General features: G+C 41.9%; 1 protein-coding gene across 1 annotated transcript in view; it reads left to right on the plus strand.

Annotated features, from left to right (window-relative positions):
• Nucleotides 1-557: 557 nt before the first annotated feature.
• Nucleotides 558-13,686, plus strand: part of LOC135992030 (neural-cadherin-like) — a 62,000-nt gene continuing 48,871 nt past the window's right edge. The window contains exon 1 of the mRNA XM_065640952.1: nt 558-1,587. Within this exon, the coding sequence (XP_065497024.1) occupies nt 558-1,587 (1,030 nt within the window). The remainder of the gene's footprint in view (nt 1,588-13,686) is intronic.

Genomic DNA, 13,686 nt, shown 5'->3' on the forward strand with positions numbered 1-13,686 from the left:
CTTTACAGATCAGGAGGCATTAGGGAGCTGATTCTTTGTGACTAAAGGTGTAACTTCAGGCCAGTGACATTGCTGAAGTACAAGCTGGGGGCAAACCCGGGATTTTATAATACGTAGCTATCTAGAAATCAACAAGAAAATGTTTTCAGCAGACAGCTGAGCGCTGGGAGAGCCTGTTGGACCCGTGTGCCAGCCGGCAGGACATCACTGCGCTGCTGCCTGGGGTGAGCGGACCAAGAGCTCGGCTCCTGGGGAAGGCGGGGGCTTGAGGAGAGAAAGCAAGGGGCGGTTGTTACAAAAGAAGGATCATTTGGGCTAGCGGGTGGTTGACCCGTAGGGACATCCTACGCCAGGTGCAGGGAACAGTTCGCTCTGTGTGAACTTGGGAGGCGCGCAGGCTGCCCGCCGCAGGAGGCCGGGGAGGGGCGGGCACTGCCCCGACCCCCGCCCGGCCCGGCCCTGCCCCGCAGCCCCGGCCCCTCCCCGCCCGCCCACTCTCCGCGCCGCTGCGGGGAGCAGCGCAGCCCGCCCGGCAGCCGCCGCCGCTCGCAGCCGGCATGGGCCCCCGCGGAGCCCCGCGCGTCGCCGGCTGCCTGCTGCTCTGCTGCGCTCTGGCCGCCGCCCGCGCCGCCCCGCGGAGGAGACCCTCGTTCGGCGGCCACGTCGCGGAGAACCGCCCGGCGGGCACGCGTGTGCGCGGACTCAGCATCCCCCTGACGCGGCTGGGGCGCGAGCCCTGGTGCGCCAAGGTGCAGGGGCGCCGCTGGCACCTGCAGCTGCTGGGCGAGGGCCAGGCGCACTTCCAGGCGGCGCTGCACGCCCGCACCGCCCGCGTCTGGCTGCGCACCCGCCGCCCGCTGGACCGCGAGGCGCGGGCGCTCTACTCGCTGCGCCTGGGCTTGTGCTGCAAGCGCTGCCGGCCCCGCGGCGCCGCGCCCGCCGAGCTGGCCGCGCTCACCGTCCGCGTGCTGGACGACAACGACAACGCGCCGCGCTTCGTGGGCGGGCCGCGCGCCGGCGTCACGCAGCTCCGCGTGGAGGAGACGCTGGCGCTCAAGTCCCAGGTGTGGCAGGCGCGCGCCGAGGACGCGGACGCGGGCGCCAACGCGGAGCTGCGCTACTTCGCCCTCCCGCGCAGCGCGCACTTCTTCGTGGTGCCGCGCAGCGGGCGCGTGGTGCTGGTGCGCTCCCTGCTCCACCTGCGCGCGCCCATCCCGCTGCGCCTCTACGCGCGGGACCGCGGGCGGCCCGCGCTGCTCAGCGACCCCCTGGAGCTGGAGGTGCTGCCGCAGCCCAAGCGGCTGCCGCCGCCCCGCCCCGCCGCCCGCCGCCGCCGCCGCCGGGCCGCGCTGCCGCCCGCCGCGCCCTTGGCGCTCTCCGTGCCCGAGGACGCCCGCCCGGGCAGCCGCCTGGCCACGCTGGCCCCGGCGCGCTTCGCCTCCGCCTGGTTCGAGCTGGTGTCGCCGCCCGCCGAGGAGTCGCCGGTGCGCGTGGGGCGGGAGAGCGGCGAGGTGACACTGGCCGCCGCGCTGGACAGGGAGGCGGCGCCCGCCTGGGAGCTCGTCGTGCGCGTCCAGGAGCGCAGAGGTAGGTGCGGGCGTGGGGACTGGGCTGCCCGCGGCCTCCTGCGCTCCACCCGCGGCTGCGGCTGCGCAAAAAGTTGTGTCCCACGCAGAGCGGTGGTCGTGTCCCGTCAGTAAGTTGGAGGGTGGTTTGTCTTCTGAGGAGTAAGAAGTCCCCAAGTGACAAGAAGCACGGAACGACGGTTTGCATCAGGTGTCACGTGCTGTCACACCGTGGAATGTAGTTTTGATCTTTTAAGTCTGTAAATTGTTAAAACAGTGGACGTGACAAGAAGCATTCCATAGTTTAGTGAATATGGACGGTACAGCTGTGTAAAATGCCTGCAGCAGTGAGCTGGTTATCAAAATTGAACTGTTTCATCTGTTTAAAGTCTTATTCATTAATGGGCAGCATGGAAAATGTGCAGCATAACCCAAGAGTGTTACTTATATACGCATTGAGACAAAGCATGTTAGATATACCACACTTCATACACACAATTACTTTCTGATGAAACACTTCGCACAGCTCTGATCCTGTAGGTGCTCAACCTGAAACATGCGACTGCAGTCGCTGAGATCTGAGTCATTATTAAAGTTAAACGCATTTGACTCACAAGCATGGTGTGAATTTTTGCAAGATTGGTGCTTTTATGTGCCTGCGCTTATTTAAGAGTCTGAGGGTTCCAATGTGCACCATTAAAACGGCATGTTTACAGTTTAAATTGTCATCATTCAGAGGGTCTTACTCAAGTTTAACAGAATAGCTCGTTTAATTTATCTCTGGCTGATTACATCTATTACTTTAAAATTTTTTTTTTAATTTTTGAATTGTCATCTTGGCTAATATTTTGCACCTATTAAAACACAGCTTAGTATAAGCATTTTTTAATTCACTGAATGGTGGCTATCTGTGTACATTCACCATGTCTCTTGTTATTTTCCTATTAGTTGTGATGGTAACAATGTTCTGAAGATTGTCTAGAATGTGGGTATTCTGGAGAAAATTGTATCAGCAGAAACGAGTTGGTTGGTTTGATTTCATCTTGGAAAGGTTTAGAAAGGGTTTTATGTTATGTGACTTACAGTGTTTGTGATAACTGTTAACTTCTGAGCAGCGCAGTTGCTCAGGGGAGCCTCAGAGCAGCACCGGCGGGAGACGTGAAAAGCTTCCCACGCTATTCCTGTCCCTCATCTCTTCTGTTTTCTGACTGAGGGGCAGCCCGTAGGAGTGCGGCAGTTTATTCCTTGGTGTCTGTTGAATCCTCAAGGATGCCTAATTAGCGCTGGCAGTTTCAGTGACATGGATACATCCTCCTGTGAACTCATTTCACTCTGGTCCTGAAGAACAACTCTCAGATGCTTCTCTGGTTCTCGCTGCGTTTTTGTCCTGTCTGTCGCTGGAGCATGTTGTTGTCAGTCACTTGTATTGGCTTTGCACTGTGTTCCAGCTTGAGCTTTGGCTGCTAACCCGGAGGCTGATAGACCAATTTCCAAAAAAACCAAATGCTTTCTGTGTCCTGTCTCTGCTACTCAGTCTTGAGCAAGGCTAGGTGCCAAAGGGAATGTCATTACTGGGAGGCAGTGACAAAATCTCTCCGGTCAAGCAGAGCATGTTGCTGGGATGTTCACCCACTCTGTCATGGAGCTCAAGTTTCGGCCCTTTGTTGGTGTCACAGTTCCCTCTGTCAGGATCAGGAAGATGTTGCTAAGAAAGCGGTAGCTAACCTTGCCCCCAGTTACTGCCAGTCTCACCTTTGTGATGGTTTTCACCCTTATCTAGCCTGAATATAGAAGTCTGAGATTGCCTGGAACAAAGCTTGTCACTGTCATGCCAGAGATTTATTTTCCAAAGCAGTGTTTGCTAACCCAGTTAAAACAGATCAAAACAAAACAAAAAAACCCCACGACTTTAACTTATTTTCAGGGATTTTTTTCACCATCTTGTAGTTTTACTAAATATTTTGGAGTGCTTTCCACTAGCCTGATATATTACTGCTAGTAGTATGAAGTAGTAAGATGATAATCTTTAAGAAACATGTAGAACTAGATTCTGACTCTCAGAGACTAAGTAGATGGCAATTAATTTTGGACAGTGTAAATGGCATACTTTATATGCTAGTGATTTTAAGTTCCTTTGTTTAAAGGAGCTTAAATTCAAAAGTACACCTTTATTAGTACTAGTTTTTTCATCAGATAAAGGCTAGTAATGACTTGACACCTTTGAAACTTTTCTAAGTTGCAGAATGCTTACATTCTTATTTTATTAGAGTTAAAATACATAGGTATTTGAAACAGATTTAGAACGTTATGTCTTTCCTTGCTCACAATCCAAACTTCAGTAATGTGAGAAAAGATAACCAAAAGGATAGGTTAGGAGAGGGAAAAAGACATCTAGAAGAACCAGGTGTTTTTATTAATCTGAAATAAAGAAGATACAGAAGATTGCAAATCGCCAGGAAAAGACCACTATTTACAGAAGTGAACTCTCAAAATGCGTTAAAGCATGGAGCTAGTTACACTGAATTTTGCTGTGAGAAAAAGTGTAAGTTCAGGTTCTTTCTCCAGTTTGTTTTGCTTTTAATATTTGTGCTGGCTTAATTTACATTGTAAATAACCATTAATATTCCAGCAGCTATGGTTTTCTGGTATTAGAACTTACGGTATCAGATCCTGATTTATGTTCAAGTGGTGTAAAGTTGTATTAATTACTTTCATCTATTTTTTATTTTCTCCCCCTCTAATTCTTGCTGCCTGGTAGATGAGAATTGAAAACTAAGCAGTAATTAATTCTGGCATTAGTTTCTTCTTCAACCCAGGCAATTATGTCAAGGATAAGACAGATTTTTAGATGCTTTATATAAAGTCTACCATCTTTGTCCTTTATCTTTTCAGTGTCATTTATTATTGGTCATTTGTAATGTGTACTTCATTATCTAAAGTGATAAAGAATGGGTAAAAGCATTGTGGCACAAGTGGGCCTAATACATCTCTAAGAATAAAAACTTTTCTTTTTTTCTGGTGAAGCATTCTCAAAATAGTAGTAAGAAAATCCATAATTTGTTTGGTATTCTAGAAATAATAAATATTTTGTGCATTTTAGTGCTACAGTAAAATTAACTGCAATCTCTAGAGGAAATAGTTCAATACTAGTTCCGTTTATTCACTCTGTATCTTTTTGTGGCCATTTGATAGTTTGTAGCCTTAGTTTTAACCTAGTTTATATGTTTTCTGGAAACAGTAGTTACTGGAAAGCAGCAACAGGAAAATATGGACCCCCAGTGCAAAGAGCTTTTTTATGGTGTGGACTCTGCTGTGCTTGTGGAGGAGTGATAATCCCAGGGCCTGGACAAGAGAGGTGACACTTGTTTTGTAGTTCAAGTTTAGGTGAGTTCCTCACATGGATTCTTAGAAAGGTTTTAAAACAGGCAGAAGTCAGTTTTGAAATAGAGAAGAACTCACAGGTCAATCAAACCAGATAGACTTCATGGATTTACAGGATGTTTCCTTTCAGATTAGTGCTGACCTGTCCAACGTGATTGTCAGGTCTTGGAGTGCAGTAATGGGTCTTGCAGCAACCTGGGTTTGGCTGCCCACGTTCAAGGCCGGCTCTGACCCGACGCAGACAGTTGTCACCAGCCTTGGCTGTGGCCTCTGCCCTGTCTCTTGGGAGCTGCGCTTAAGCTCAGGCCCTGTCCCAAGCCCCCCAGCTGGGCTGTACCTGGCCCCGTGTCCTGCTGACCCTGACTCTGCCTTGCGGACTTGGCCTCCTCGTCACCATGAATCTGCCGGGTGACCACCCAACTGTGGGATGAACCGGGTTTATCTCTCGGGACCTGCTCTGCTCTCGTGCTCAGGGACAGTGAGGTCCCTGCCAGTCTTGCTGTCACCCTTGACTCTCATTTCACCTCACGCTGCAGAGCTGAAACCACTCATTTGAAATTGAAATATGACCCAACAATATTTACTTTTTATTTTTTTTTTTTTTTTTTTGTAATTTACAAGTGTGCTGGCCAAAAGAAAAAACAACCAAACCAAACAACAATCAAACAAACCCAGCAAAACCCCAGAACCCCAAAGCAAAGAGAAATACCAGGAAAAACTCATACATTAGCTTGAGCAATGAGATGCTAAACAGAATTCCAAAATTTCAGGGCTTAACTTTGAGCTTGTTTTTTGGCACATGATCCTTGACGAGCAAATTCCTCTAGTGACCCCACTGGTCACGCAGCTCTGGGCTATATTCTTCAGTTAACCTTGCCTGGAAAGAAGTTATGATTATCTTCATGTTTTCTGTCAGATTTTATCCCATTTGTTTCATTGGGACACAATTTATTTAGTCTTTACAAACCCATAATACTATTTTAAGTTTTTACTCAGTGAATAGAAGGTAAAATTTCTTAGACTGTCATACACATTAATATTTTAACATAGAGCTAGCATTTAATTTGAGAAGGAGCAATTACTCCATTAATGCTTGGGGGAAGAGCATGAAGGATCTGTCTCTCTAATCCTCTGTTATCTCAAGCTCCTTTGAGTTTACTTCATCCATGGGCATTAGTTTTGTAATCCCGTCATTCATTTTTTCTTATCAGAGGATTTACTAAGGGTGATGTTTGACATGCCTTTCAAATAGGTAACACCAGTCACTTATATTTTAAGTATATTTGTCCTTTTAAAATCCACATACAAAGTGGAGATACCAGTTTTAGTGATACGTGTATTTTAAACCTTGAAAGCTTTCATGCTTGGAAGCCAAGGATCAGATGTTTTAATTTTATCTGAGGCCTTAGTCCCTTACTCGCTGTACTGATTCTCTGTGTGGATCATCCTTAAGAATTAAGTAGCTTCTGGGTGATGTTTTGTCTTTTGCAATTCTTATTACCTGTTTTATGAATTACAGCGGTGTTAACAGTTACACATGAAGCTGGGCTTAAATTGAAATCATCATCTATTATCCAGTAGATGTGTTTTGTTAAACTGCAATGGTTTTAATGCTGTTAAATCAAAAGAAAACGTACTTCCCATCTTACAGTGGTATGGTAGCTACTACTTCTTTAGCTAAGTTCTCTCCTTATGGTAATACTTTTTGGCAATCAATAATAATTTATTAAGACACATGTTTTGTTATTGAAGGATGTCTGTTGCAATTATTAATTTGCAGTCATTATTTCACACCTGGGCATGCTTGGTTTTTCTATCTGCCACACTCTGCAGGCGGATACCACACTGAGAAGTCCCTGATAATGTGGTTATCACTTTACTCTCTTTTAATTGCTAATTTATGTTAAGATCCACTCTGACACAATCATTTAGCTCATGTGATGCTTTCTTTGCTTTTGTACTTTTGTTTTCTGGTTTGCTTTAACTCCTATGTTAAAAGCTAGATGAGGGTAAGGAACAGAGATATGACAGACTGTCATCATTCTGTCTGCAAAAATATCAGGCATCTTAGGAGGGAATGTGGGCTGTCCACAGCTTGAGCCCATCAAAGTTATCTCTTTAGAAGGTTTATGTTTAATTAATGAGCAAACTACTGTACTTAAAAGTAGCCCATCATATACTTAATTAATTTTTCAGAAATGACAGTAGAGAAATGTTCATGCATAATTGCCCGGTTTTTTGAAGGGTATACAGTAGGACTGGGCACAATAACCTGTAGCTTTTTTTCTCATGTTATGGTCTGAAAATGGGAACTGAGATTTCTCCTGATTGCAACTAGAGACTTAGGACACGTTTTTCTGGAAATGTACCTTCCCAAACCTTAGGTCAGTAGATATTCTACATGAAGACATATTCTAGAGTGAGGTGTTCAAAGAGTTCAGTATTATATTTGCAATGTCTGCTCAAAACAACAATGTCCTGTCAACCAAACCCAAAATATTTTATTTGTGGTAACCCAAACAAATAACAACCCCCTGAGTTTTTTGAAAACATTTGTCTATTTAAGGTAAAAGTCTTAGAAGCTGGAGCAACTTGAAAAAAAACCCAAAAACCAAAAAAACCCCACCAAAACCAAAAAACCAACCAACCAAAAAACCAAACTAAACCCAAAATAACTTGAATACTTAATTTGCCTGTAGATGCAAACCAGAGTGTAGTAGCAATATTGACCCAAACACCTGCAAAACTTTTGACACTTTCATAATCTCCTTTTGCAGATAAATTGAAATGACCTAAAAATGCCAGGAGCAACCTAGCTTCTCACCCATTATTGTTTAATCATAATAATATAATACCTCTTCCCTGAGTACATTCAAGGAATGTACAATATTTGTCCACAATTGTAGAGACATGTTCAGTCAAGTACATATTCTATATTGTCAGATTTTTTAAATCGGAATGTCTGGCATTGTCAGTTTTATCAATTATACCGATGCAGAGAAGCCTACATTTTTAACAAAAGCGAGGATTTTATTTTCAGGTCTTGTCTTATAGAAGTATCCATTGGATTTTTGAGAGAAAAGACAGTCGCATAATTCTAATGAAATCAGAAGTCTGAGAACACGTTGGATTTCACAGATTGACAGCATCTTTTATAATTTGACGTAGTGAAAAGAGATGGGTTTAGAGGCAACTAAACCTACAGTATTTGAAATTGCAATCAAGCTATTTCAGCATGCATGGTTTTCAAGGCTTGGTTTGACCAGCGTAACATTAACTGAATAAATTAACTGTTAACTGAATAAATACCGAAGCTCTCTCCTCCTTCCTGCCACCCTTGGTGTAACAATATGGGTAGGTGGGGGAATATTTTTTTGAGTTGCTGTGTGAAATGACAGGATTTATTGGTTTGCAATATCTGTGTGCAGTCCAGTGAATCTTTCTAAACCGACCTTGGTGTCAGGTTGGAGGAGCTAGTTCCTGTTACTTTACTTTGAAACCCTCATCTATAAAATTAGCGGTGAACACTGCAAAAGAGTTTTTTCAGATAAACCCGGATTCGGTAGAGCTATAAAGAACTAGTGAAGAACCTAAAGAAGAAAGGAACCATTGTTCAATCAAGGTCACTTGAAATTTTCACTATGTTCTTCAATTTTGACAAACCTTAGACTCCCCTAGAGGTTCATGATTTTGAGGCCTTTCGGTTCCTTCTAAATATTGTCCCTCTGTATGTCTTAAATTTCATGTGAAAAATTACTAATTATTTTACAAGGTTGTGACACCTTTTTATTGTATTGGAAATTTTTGGACAAAGTATGTAACCCAGTCTTCATAGTATGTGAGTATGAAGGTTTTTTCCTGTTGTTTGTTTGTTTGTTTTTAATAAGAACAGTTTTTTGTTATACAAACGTGGACTCGATGATCCTTGTGGGTCTCTTCCAACTCAGGACGTTCTGTGATTCTGTGTATCTCAGCAAAGGATCAAATTTCTAACTTAGAATACTTAATTTAAAGTGTTATGTTTTCTCCTGTATATTTAACTCTGCCTTTAATGAAGTTTCTCAGTCTTGGCAACTGTGCTTAATGGGGCACTGTCTGCCTTTTGATTGTGGAGATTTGGAAGAAGGAATCTAGCAAGGGGGCTGACACTGTCCTTGAGCGGCACTGCTGTTTTCTGGAAGGCATTTGAATAACAGATCTTCATGCTTTTTCTTGGAGAAGTGGCTTCCTTTCAAAAAAGTGAATTTTGTCTTAAACTAGGAAAATTTTAGATATTGCACAAATCCTATCTGTGTTACAATTTGGACCTTGTGGACTTGAATGAATGTTATCAGATGGACAACACTTCTGGTTTTGCTAAATCGGTTTCCTCAGATAGCTGAGGTGGCCAAGGTTTTTTTGCCTCTATTGAGAGATTGAACAGGTGTAGTGCTAAAATTAGTCTAACATATAATGCTGAAAGTCTAACACCTAGGGACATTATGTAGGTAAACTGCGACATTCTTTGAAATGGTTCTGCTATAGAAACCAACAGTTGGATTATGTTGATGTGTAATTCTTACACAGAGTTATGTTGACAGAGAACTGTTTTCATTAGCTGTATGGATCTAGAAATTTGCCTACAGGCAGACCTAAATAAAGCCATTTTAGAGATTATTTATTTTTTTCCTTTTTTAAAATTTTTTTTTTTTTAGTTACTTATTGCTGTTTTTAAAGAGCATTTTTCCTATGGTTAAACTTCCCAGCAAGCCACTTAATATTTTGCTTATGTATTTTTTTCTTCAAAGGATAAAAATTGTGAGTCATGGCATAGCACATATTTCCTGTGAACAGAACTTGGGCCAGCCAGCGTTACGTTGCCTAATGCAGTCAGAATTCAGAGTAACTTCTGCTTATGAGTTTTCAACCATAGATAGGCATGAAAAATAAGCAATTATAGACAGATACCTGTGATGAGGTTTCAGCAGTGGATTATGAAGATGGGTTTTGGTGACAGGGAATGAATTTCAGTGCTGCAGCTTTTGCCAGTAATAATAGGCTAAAAGGAAGCAATTCCAACTGGAGGCAATATCAGAGAAAATGCAGACTTCAGGATGAGCTGCCCTAAGAAGGATTTTTGATGATACACGAATTGACTCTAATAGGGAATTAAGCAGCTAAAGTAGGAAAAAGCTCTAGACTAGAGTTTATAATTTCAGTTTTAATTTTTTATATAAATTGAAAAGAGAGCTGTAGAGAGGGCTTAGTTTTAATATTGCTAAAGGGCAAAAAAGTGGTGTTTGCAAATATGTGGGAAAAGCAAGCTGTTCATAGAACCTGTTTTCATGAGTTTCCATAATGAACAAAAATAAGAAAAGAGGAAAAAATACTTGCTGATCAAATGAAAATATGATTTCACCCTTTTGAATATGAGATATTATTTTCTATATGACTTTTAAAAATACTAATTTTTAATATAAGGTGTTCCAGTGTTATGTTACTGTCATGTTTATATGCAGCAAGAGCCATCTTGAGTTTTGTCTCTCGTTACCCAGTATCTGTGAGAAAGCTGAATCTGTCAAATGCAAAATCTGCACATGTGCCAACAGTGTAATTAACAGAACTATTGTCTTAGTAGGATTTTGTTGAATGGATGACATTGTGTAGGGTATCTACAGTGTGTCTGGCTTGAAAGTCAAGCATCTAGTGTTTAATATTGAGGAGATTCTTATTGGTAGTGTATTGCAAAACAGCTTGAAAATTCTTTTAGGGATAATTAAGCCCGTTTCAGGTTCCTGACTTAGGATCTCAGTAGTAGGTGGACTTACACTGCGGAGTATAGTTGCAGGTATCTCCACTTGTTGTTGGGGCCTGGTATTTAGAACAGATAATTAAAGTGTATGTTTGTAGGTCTTAACCCAAATCCACAGAGGATTACCAGTTTTAAGCCTTTTCTGCTAAGATTTGAGTGGAATACTAATATATTATTTCTCCCATAATGTAGCAATATTACTGCACATATACTACCTATATACTACTAATAAACTACTATTAATCATAATATACAAATGCAGATACATAATAATATACTACTAGTGTTAATCTACTGATGTACATGTATAATATATTGGCAAGACACATATAGGGGGTGTTTTGATGGAAGGAGGCATTGAGACGTGAACTATCAGGAGATGGATGTTTCTAAAATTTCCTTCCACTGTCTTGAAGTACAAATGATTTTCATAAATAGGAGAATTTGAATATATTATATATATATATATATATATAAAAGAATTTTATATACCTTATAAAAATTATAGATTCAGTTTAAGCTCCATTCTCTAGGAAAACACAACTATTCTGTAGGCAAGCAGCTATGTCAGTTACAAAACATAAGAGAGTGCATTTTGTAATGTTTGTCATGATAATTATGACAAACGAAAAACTTCTAAATATTTACTGTGCTCATTAGAATGTGAAGTTATGCTTTAAAAATTCACATTTACAAACATATACTTTGAAATTCTTAATGCCTTCTCCTGCTAGACATACACATACTAAACATTATTGTTTGTGTCAGTCTCTTCATCACACTCATTGTCCTCTGGCAAGTCCTTGTCCGATCACGCTTCATTGGGCACCCTGATGTTGTTTCTACAAGTTGTCAGGTCGCATTTGTAGGTCTCTGTGCAGAGAAATACAGTCCTGTTCGGTGTTTCTGTTATAGTTTTTGCTATGATATATGGTATGCAGTCAAGGGAAAACTGACTTGCAGTCATTTTCCTCCAGACTACCTTTATCTGAAAGTGAAATCATGATGATTTATTTAGTATTTTTGCTTATGAATCAGATTGCCTATGGTTGATGGAAGAAGCTAATATACCAACAAGATCTGTAAGGTCATATGCGGTAGAAACATACACTGGTCAAGAGAGGCACTTAGGCCTGTCTCTTTGATTATGTGCATGCGGTTCCTGCTGACTACACTAACAGATTTCTTAAGAGTATTCAGATGTTTCAGAGGTAACCAAATATTGCTGAAAGCTTTGATCTTGCCAAGATGTCAAATGACGTTAAAGTCTCTTAACTATTAAAACAGAAGTACCTGGAGGAACATGCCCGAGTCTTTTTAGTTTTTGATTAATAAAGTTTAGTAGAGCATGTGAGGGTTAATCTCAGTCCTGATGCCGTTTTCCACAGTTTCCTTACAAGAGATATTTCTCAGTTATAATTATGTACTAAGTGCCACCATATTAACGTTCAGTGAACTGACAATCAGTAAGTGACAGGAGTGGAATTTATATCCAGGTTTATTACTACCCGTTCAATAAAAACCGGTTATTCTTCTATTGTGGCTTATTTTTTGATAGAGGAATACATGCATGTTAAGAACTTTAGCAGAACTTGAAACAGAAGGAGTCTGTGGGTTGATTAGGATATTGATTTCCAGACGCCAGAGAGACAAAGGTCAGTAACCTTTTACTCCTGGCAGGGTTATCAAGGTGGCATTCAAATCCTCAATAGATCTTGCTGTTACAGAGGTGGATTTTCAAAGGTTCTTAACTCGGCTTCCAATTTAGTGCTTGCTATTTTAAGCCTGCAGTATTCCCTGGCAAACTAAGCTGACAGCGGGTGTTTACAAACTTGGGACAGCTTCTACAAGACCTGTTCTTTTGGGAAGAGACAGGCAAGTCTCACACAAACTTCTCCCTTTTGCACTTACTATTTTTGGGCAACCTTTTAATTAAAATCTTTGGATCATTCAAGCAGACAATAATCTCATTTGGCACTTCTCATTTAGAAGTTACCCTGTCGTGGGTCACCGTGGTATATTTCAACCTCAGACTCAGATCAATGTCTATCAAGTTCCCTCCTCTGCGGTTTCTTCAGGTGTCTTGGACTGGCTGCTCTGGGACTTCTGGAACACACATTCTGACATGAAACACATCTCTTTGAAACACATCTGGTTCTGTTTAGTATGGCAGTAGCAAATAATGTCCATGCTGCTGCTTTTTACCTCGTGATTTTGGGACGGTTTTTTGATGCTCCTTCTGGCTTCTTTTGTGCTATACAGACAAGAAAGCGTGCAGCTGATTTTGCAGGCTGTCTAAATGTTGAAGGGAATAATAGCTGGGTGACTGCGAGGACAGTGCGATAACTGTGGGCTACAGTACACTCACCTCAACATTGGTCTTTTTTTGTAATGAGGCAATTCGAGTTTATCATTGGAAGCTTTAGCCTTCCATGCTATGTTACGAAGAACATTTGGCTAGAGAAAGCTGAACTGAGCATCCTTACCCCAGGCCTCCCAACACCGCTGGCTGCAGCAGTGCAATACACAACACACACCGCGTGTCTCAGTTAGGGTCACGAAGACCTTGTAAGACTTGGGTGTACATAGTAACTGAGACTTTTTCCATGAAAATGTAAAAATGTGTGTTGCATATATCCATTTTCTGTGATGGTGTAAGGCATGTTTAGGGTTATTTTTCAGGAAACTTCTTCTGTGATTTACTGTTTGATAAATTAGAAGTTTAGTTTTGCTGTAATCACTATTTTTTGCATATCTGCTATCTTAAGCTAATATATTTTCTGGAACATTACATTCTGAGTACAGGATATAATTACAAAGCAATTCATTTGGATTTAACAAGTTTACTGTCAATTCACTTTCTGTTTCTCTTTAGAGAAAGAAAAAAGAGCGATGTACTCACAGTTGCTGTTCTAAAATTCAGATGAATTAATACAGTTTTACAAGCTT

The sequence above is a fragment of the Caloenas nicobarica genome, chromosome 9 (assembly GCF_036013445.1).
Source record: "Caloenas nicobarica isolate bCalNic1 chromosome 9, bCalNic1.hap1, whole genome shotgun sequence".
In the NCBI taxonomy this organism is placed as follows: domain Eukaryota; kingdom Metazoa; phylum Chordata; class Aves; order Columbiformes; family Columbidae; genus Caloenas; species Caloenas nicobarica.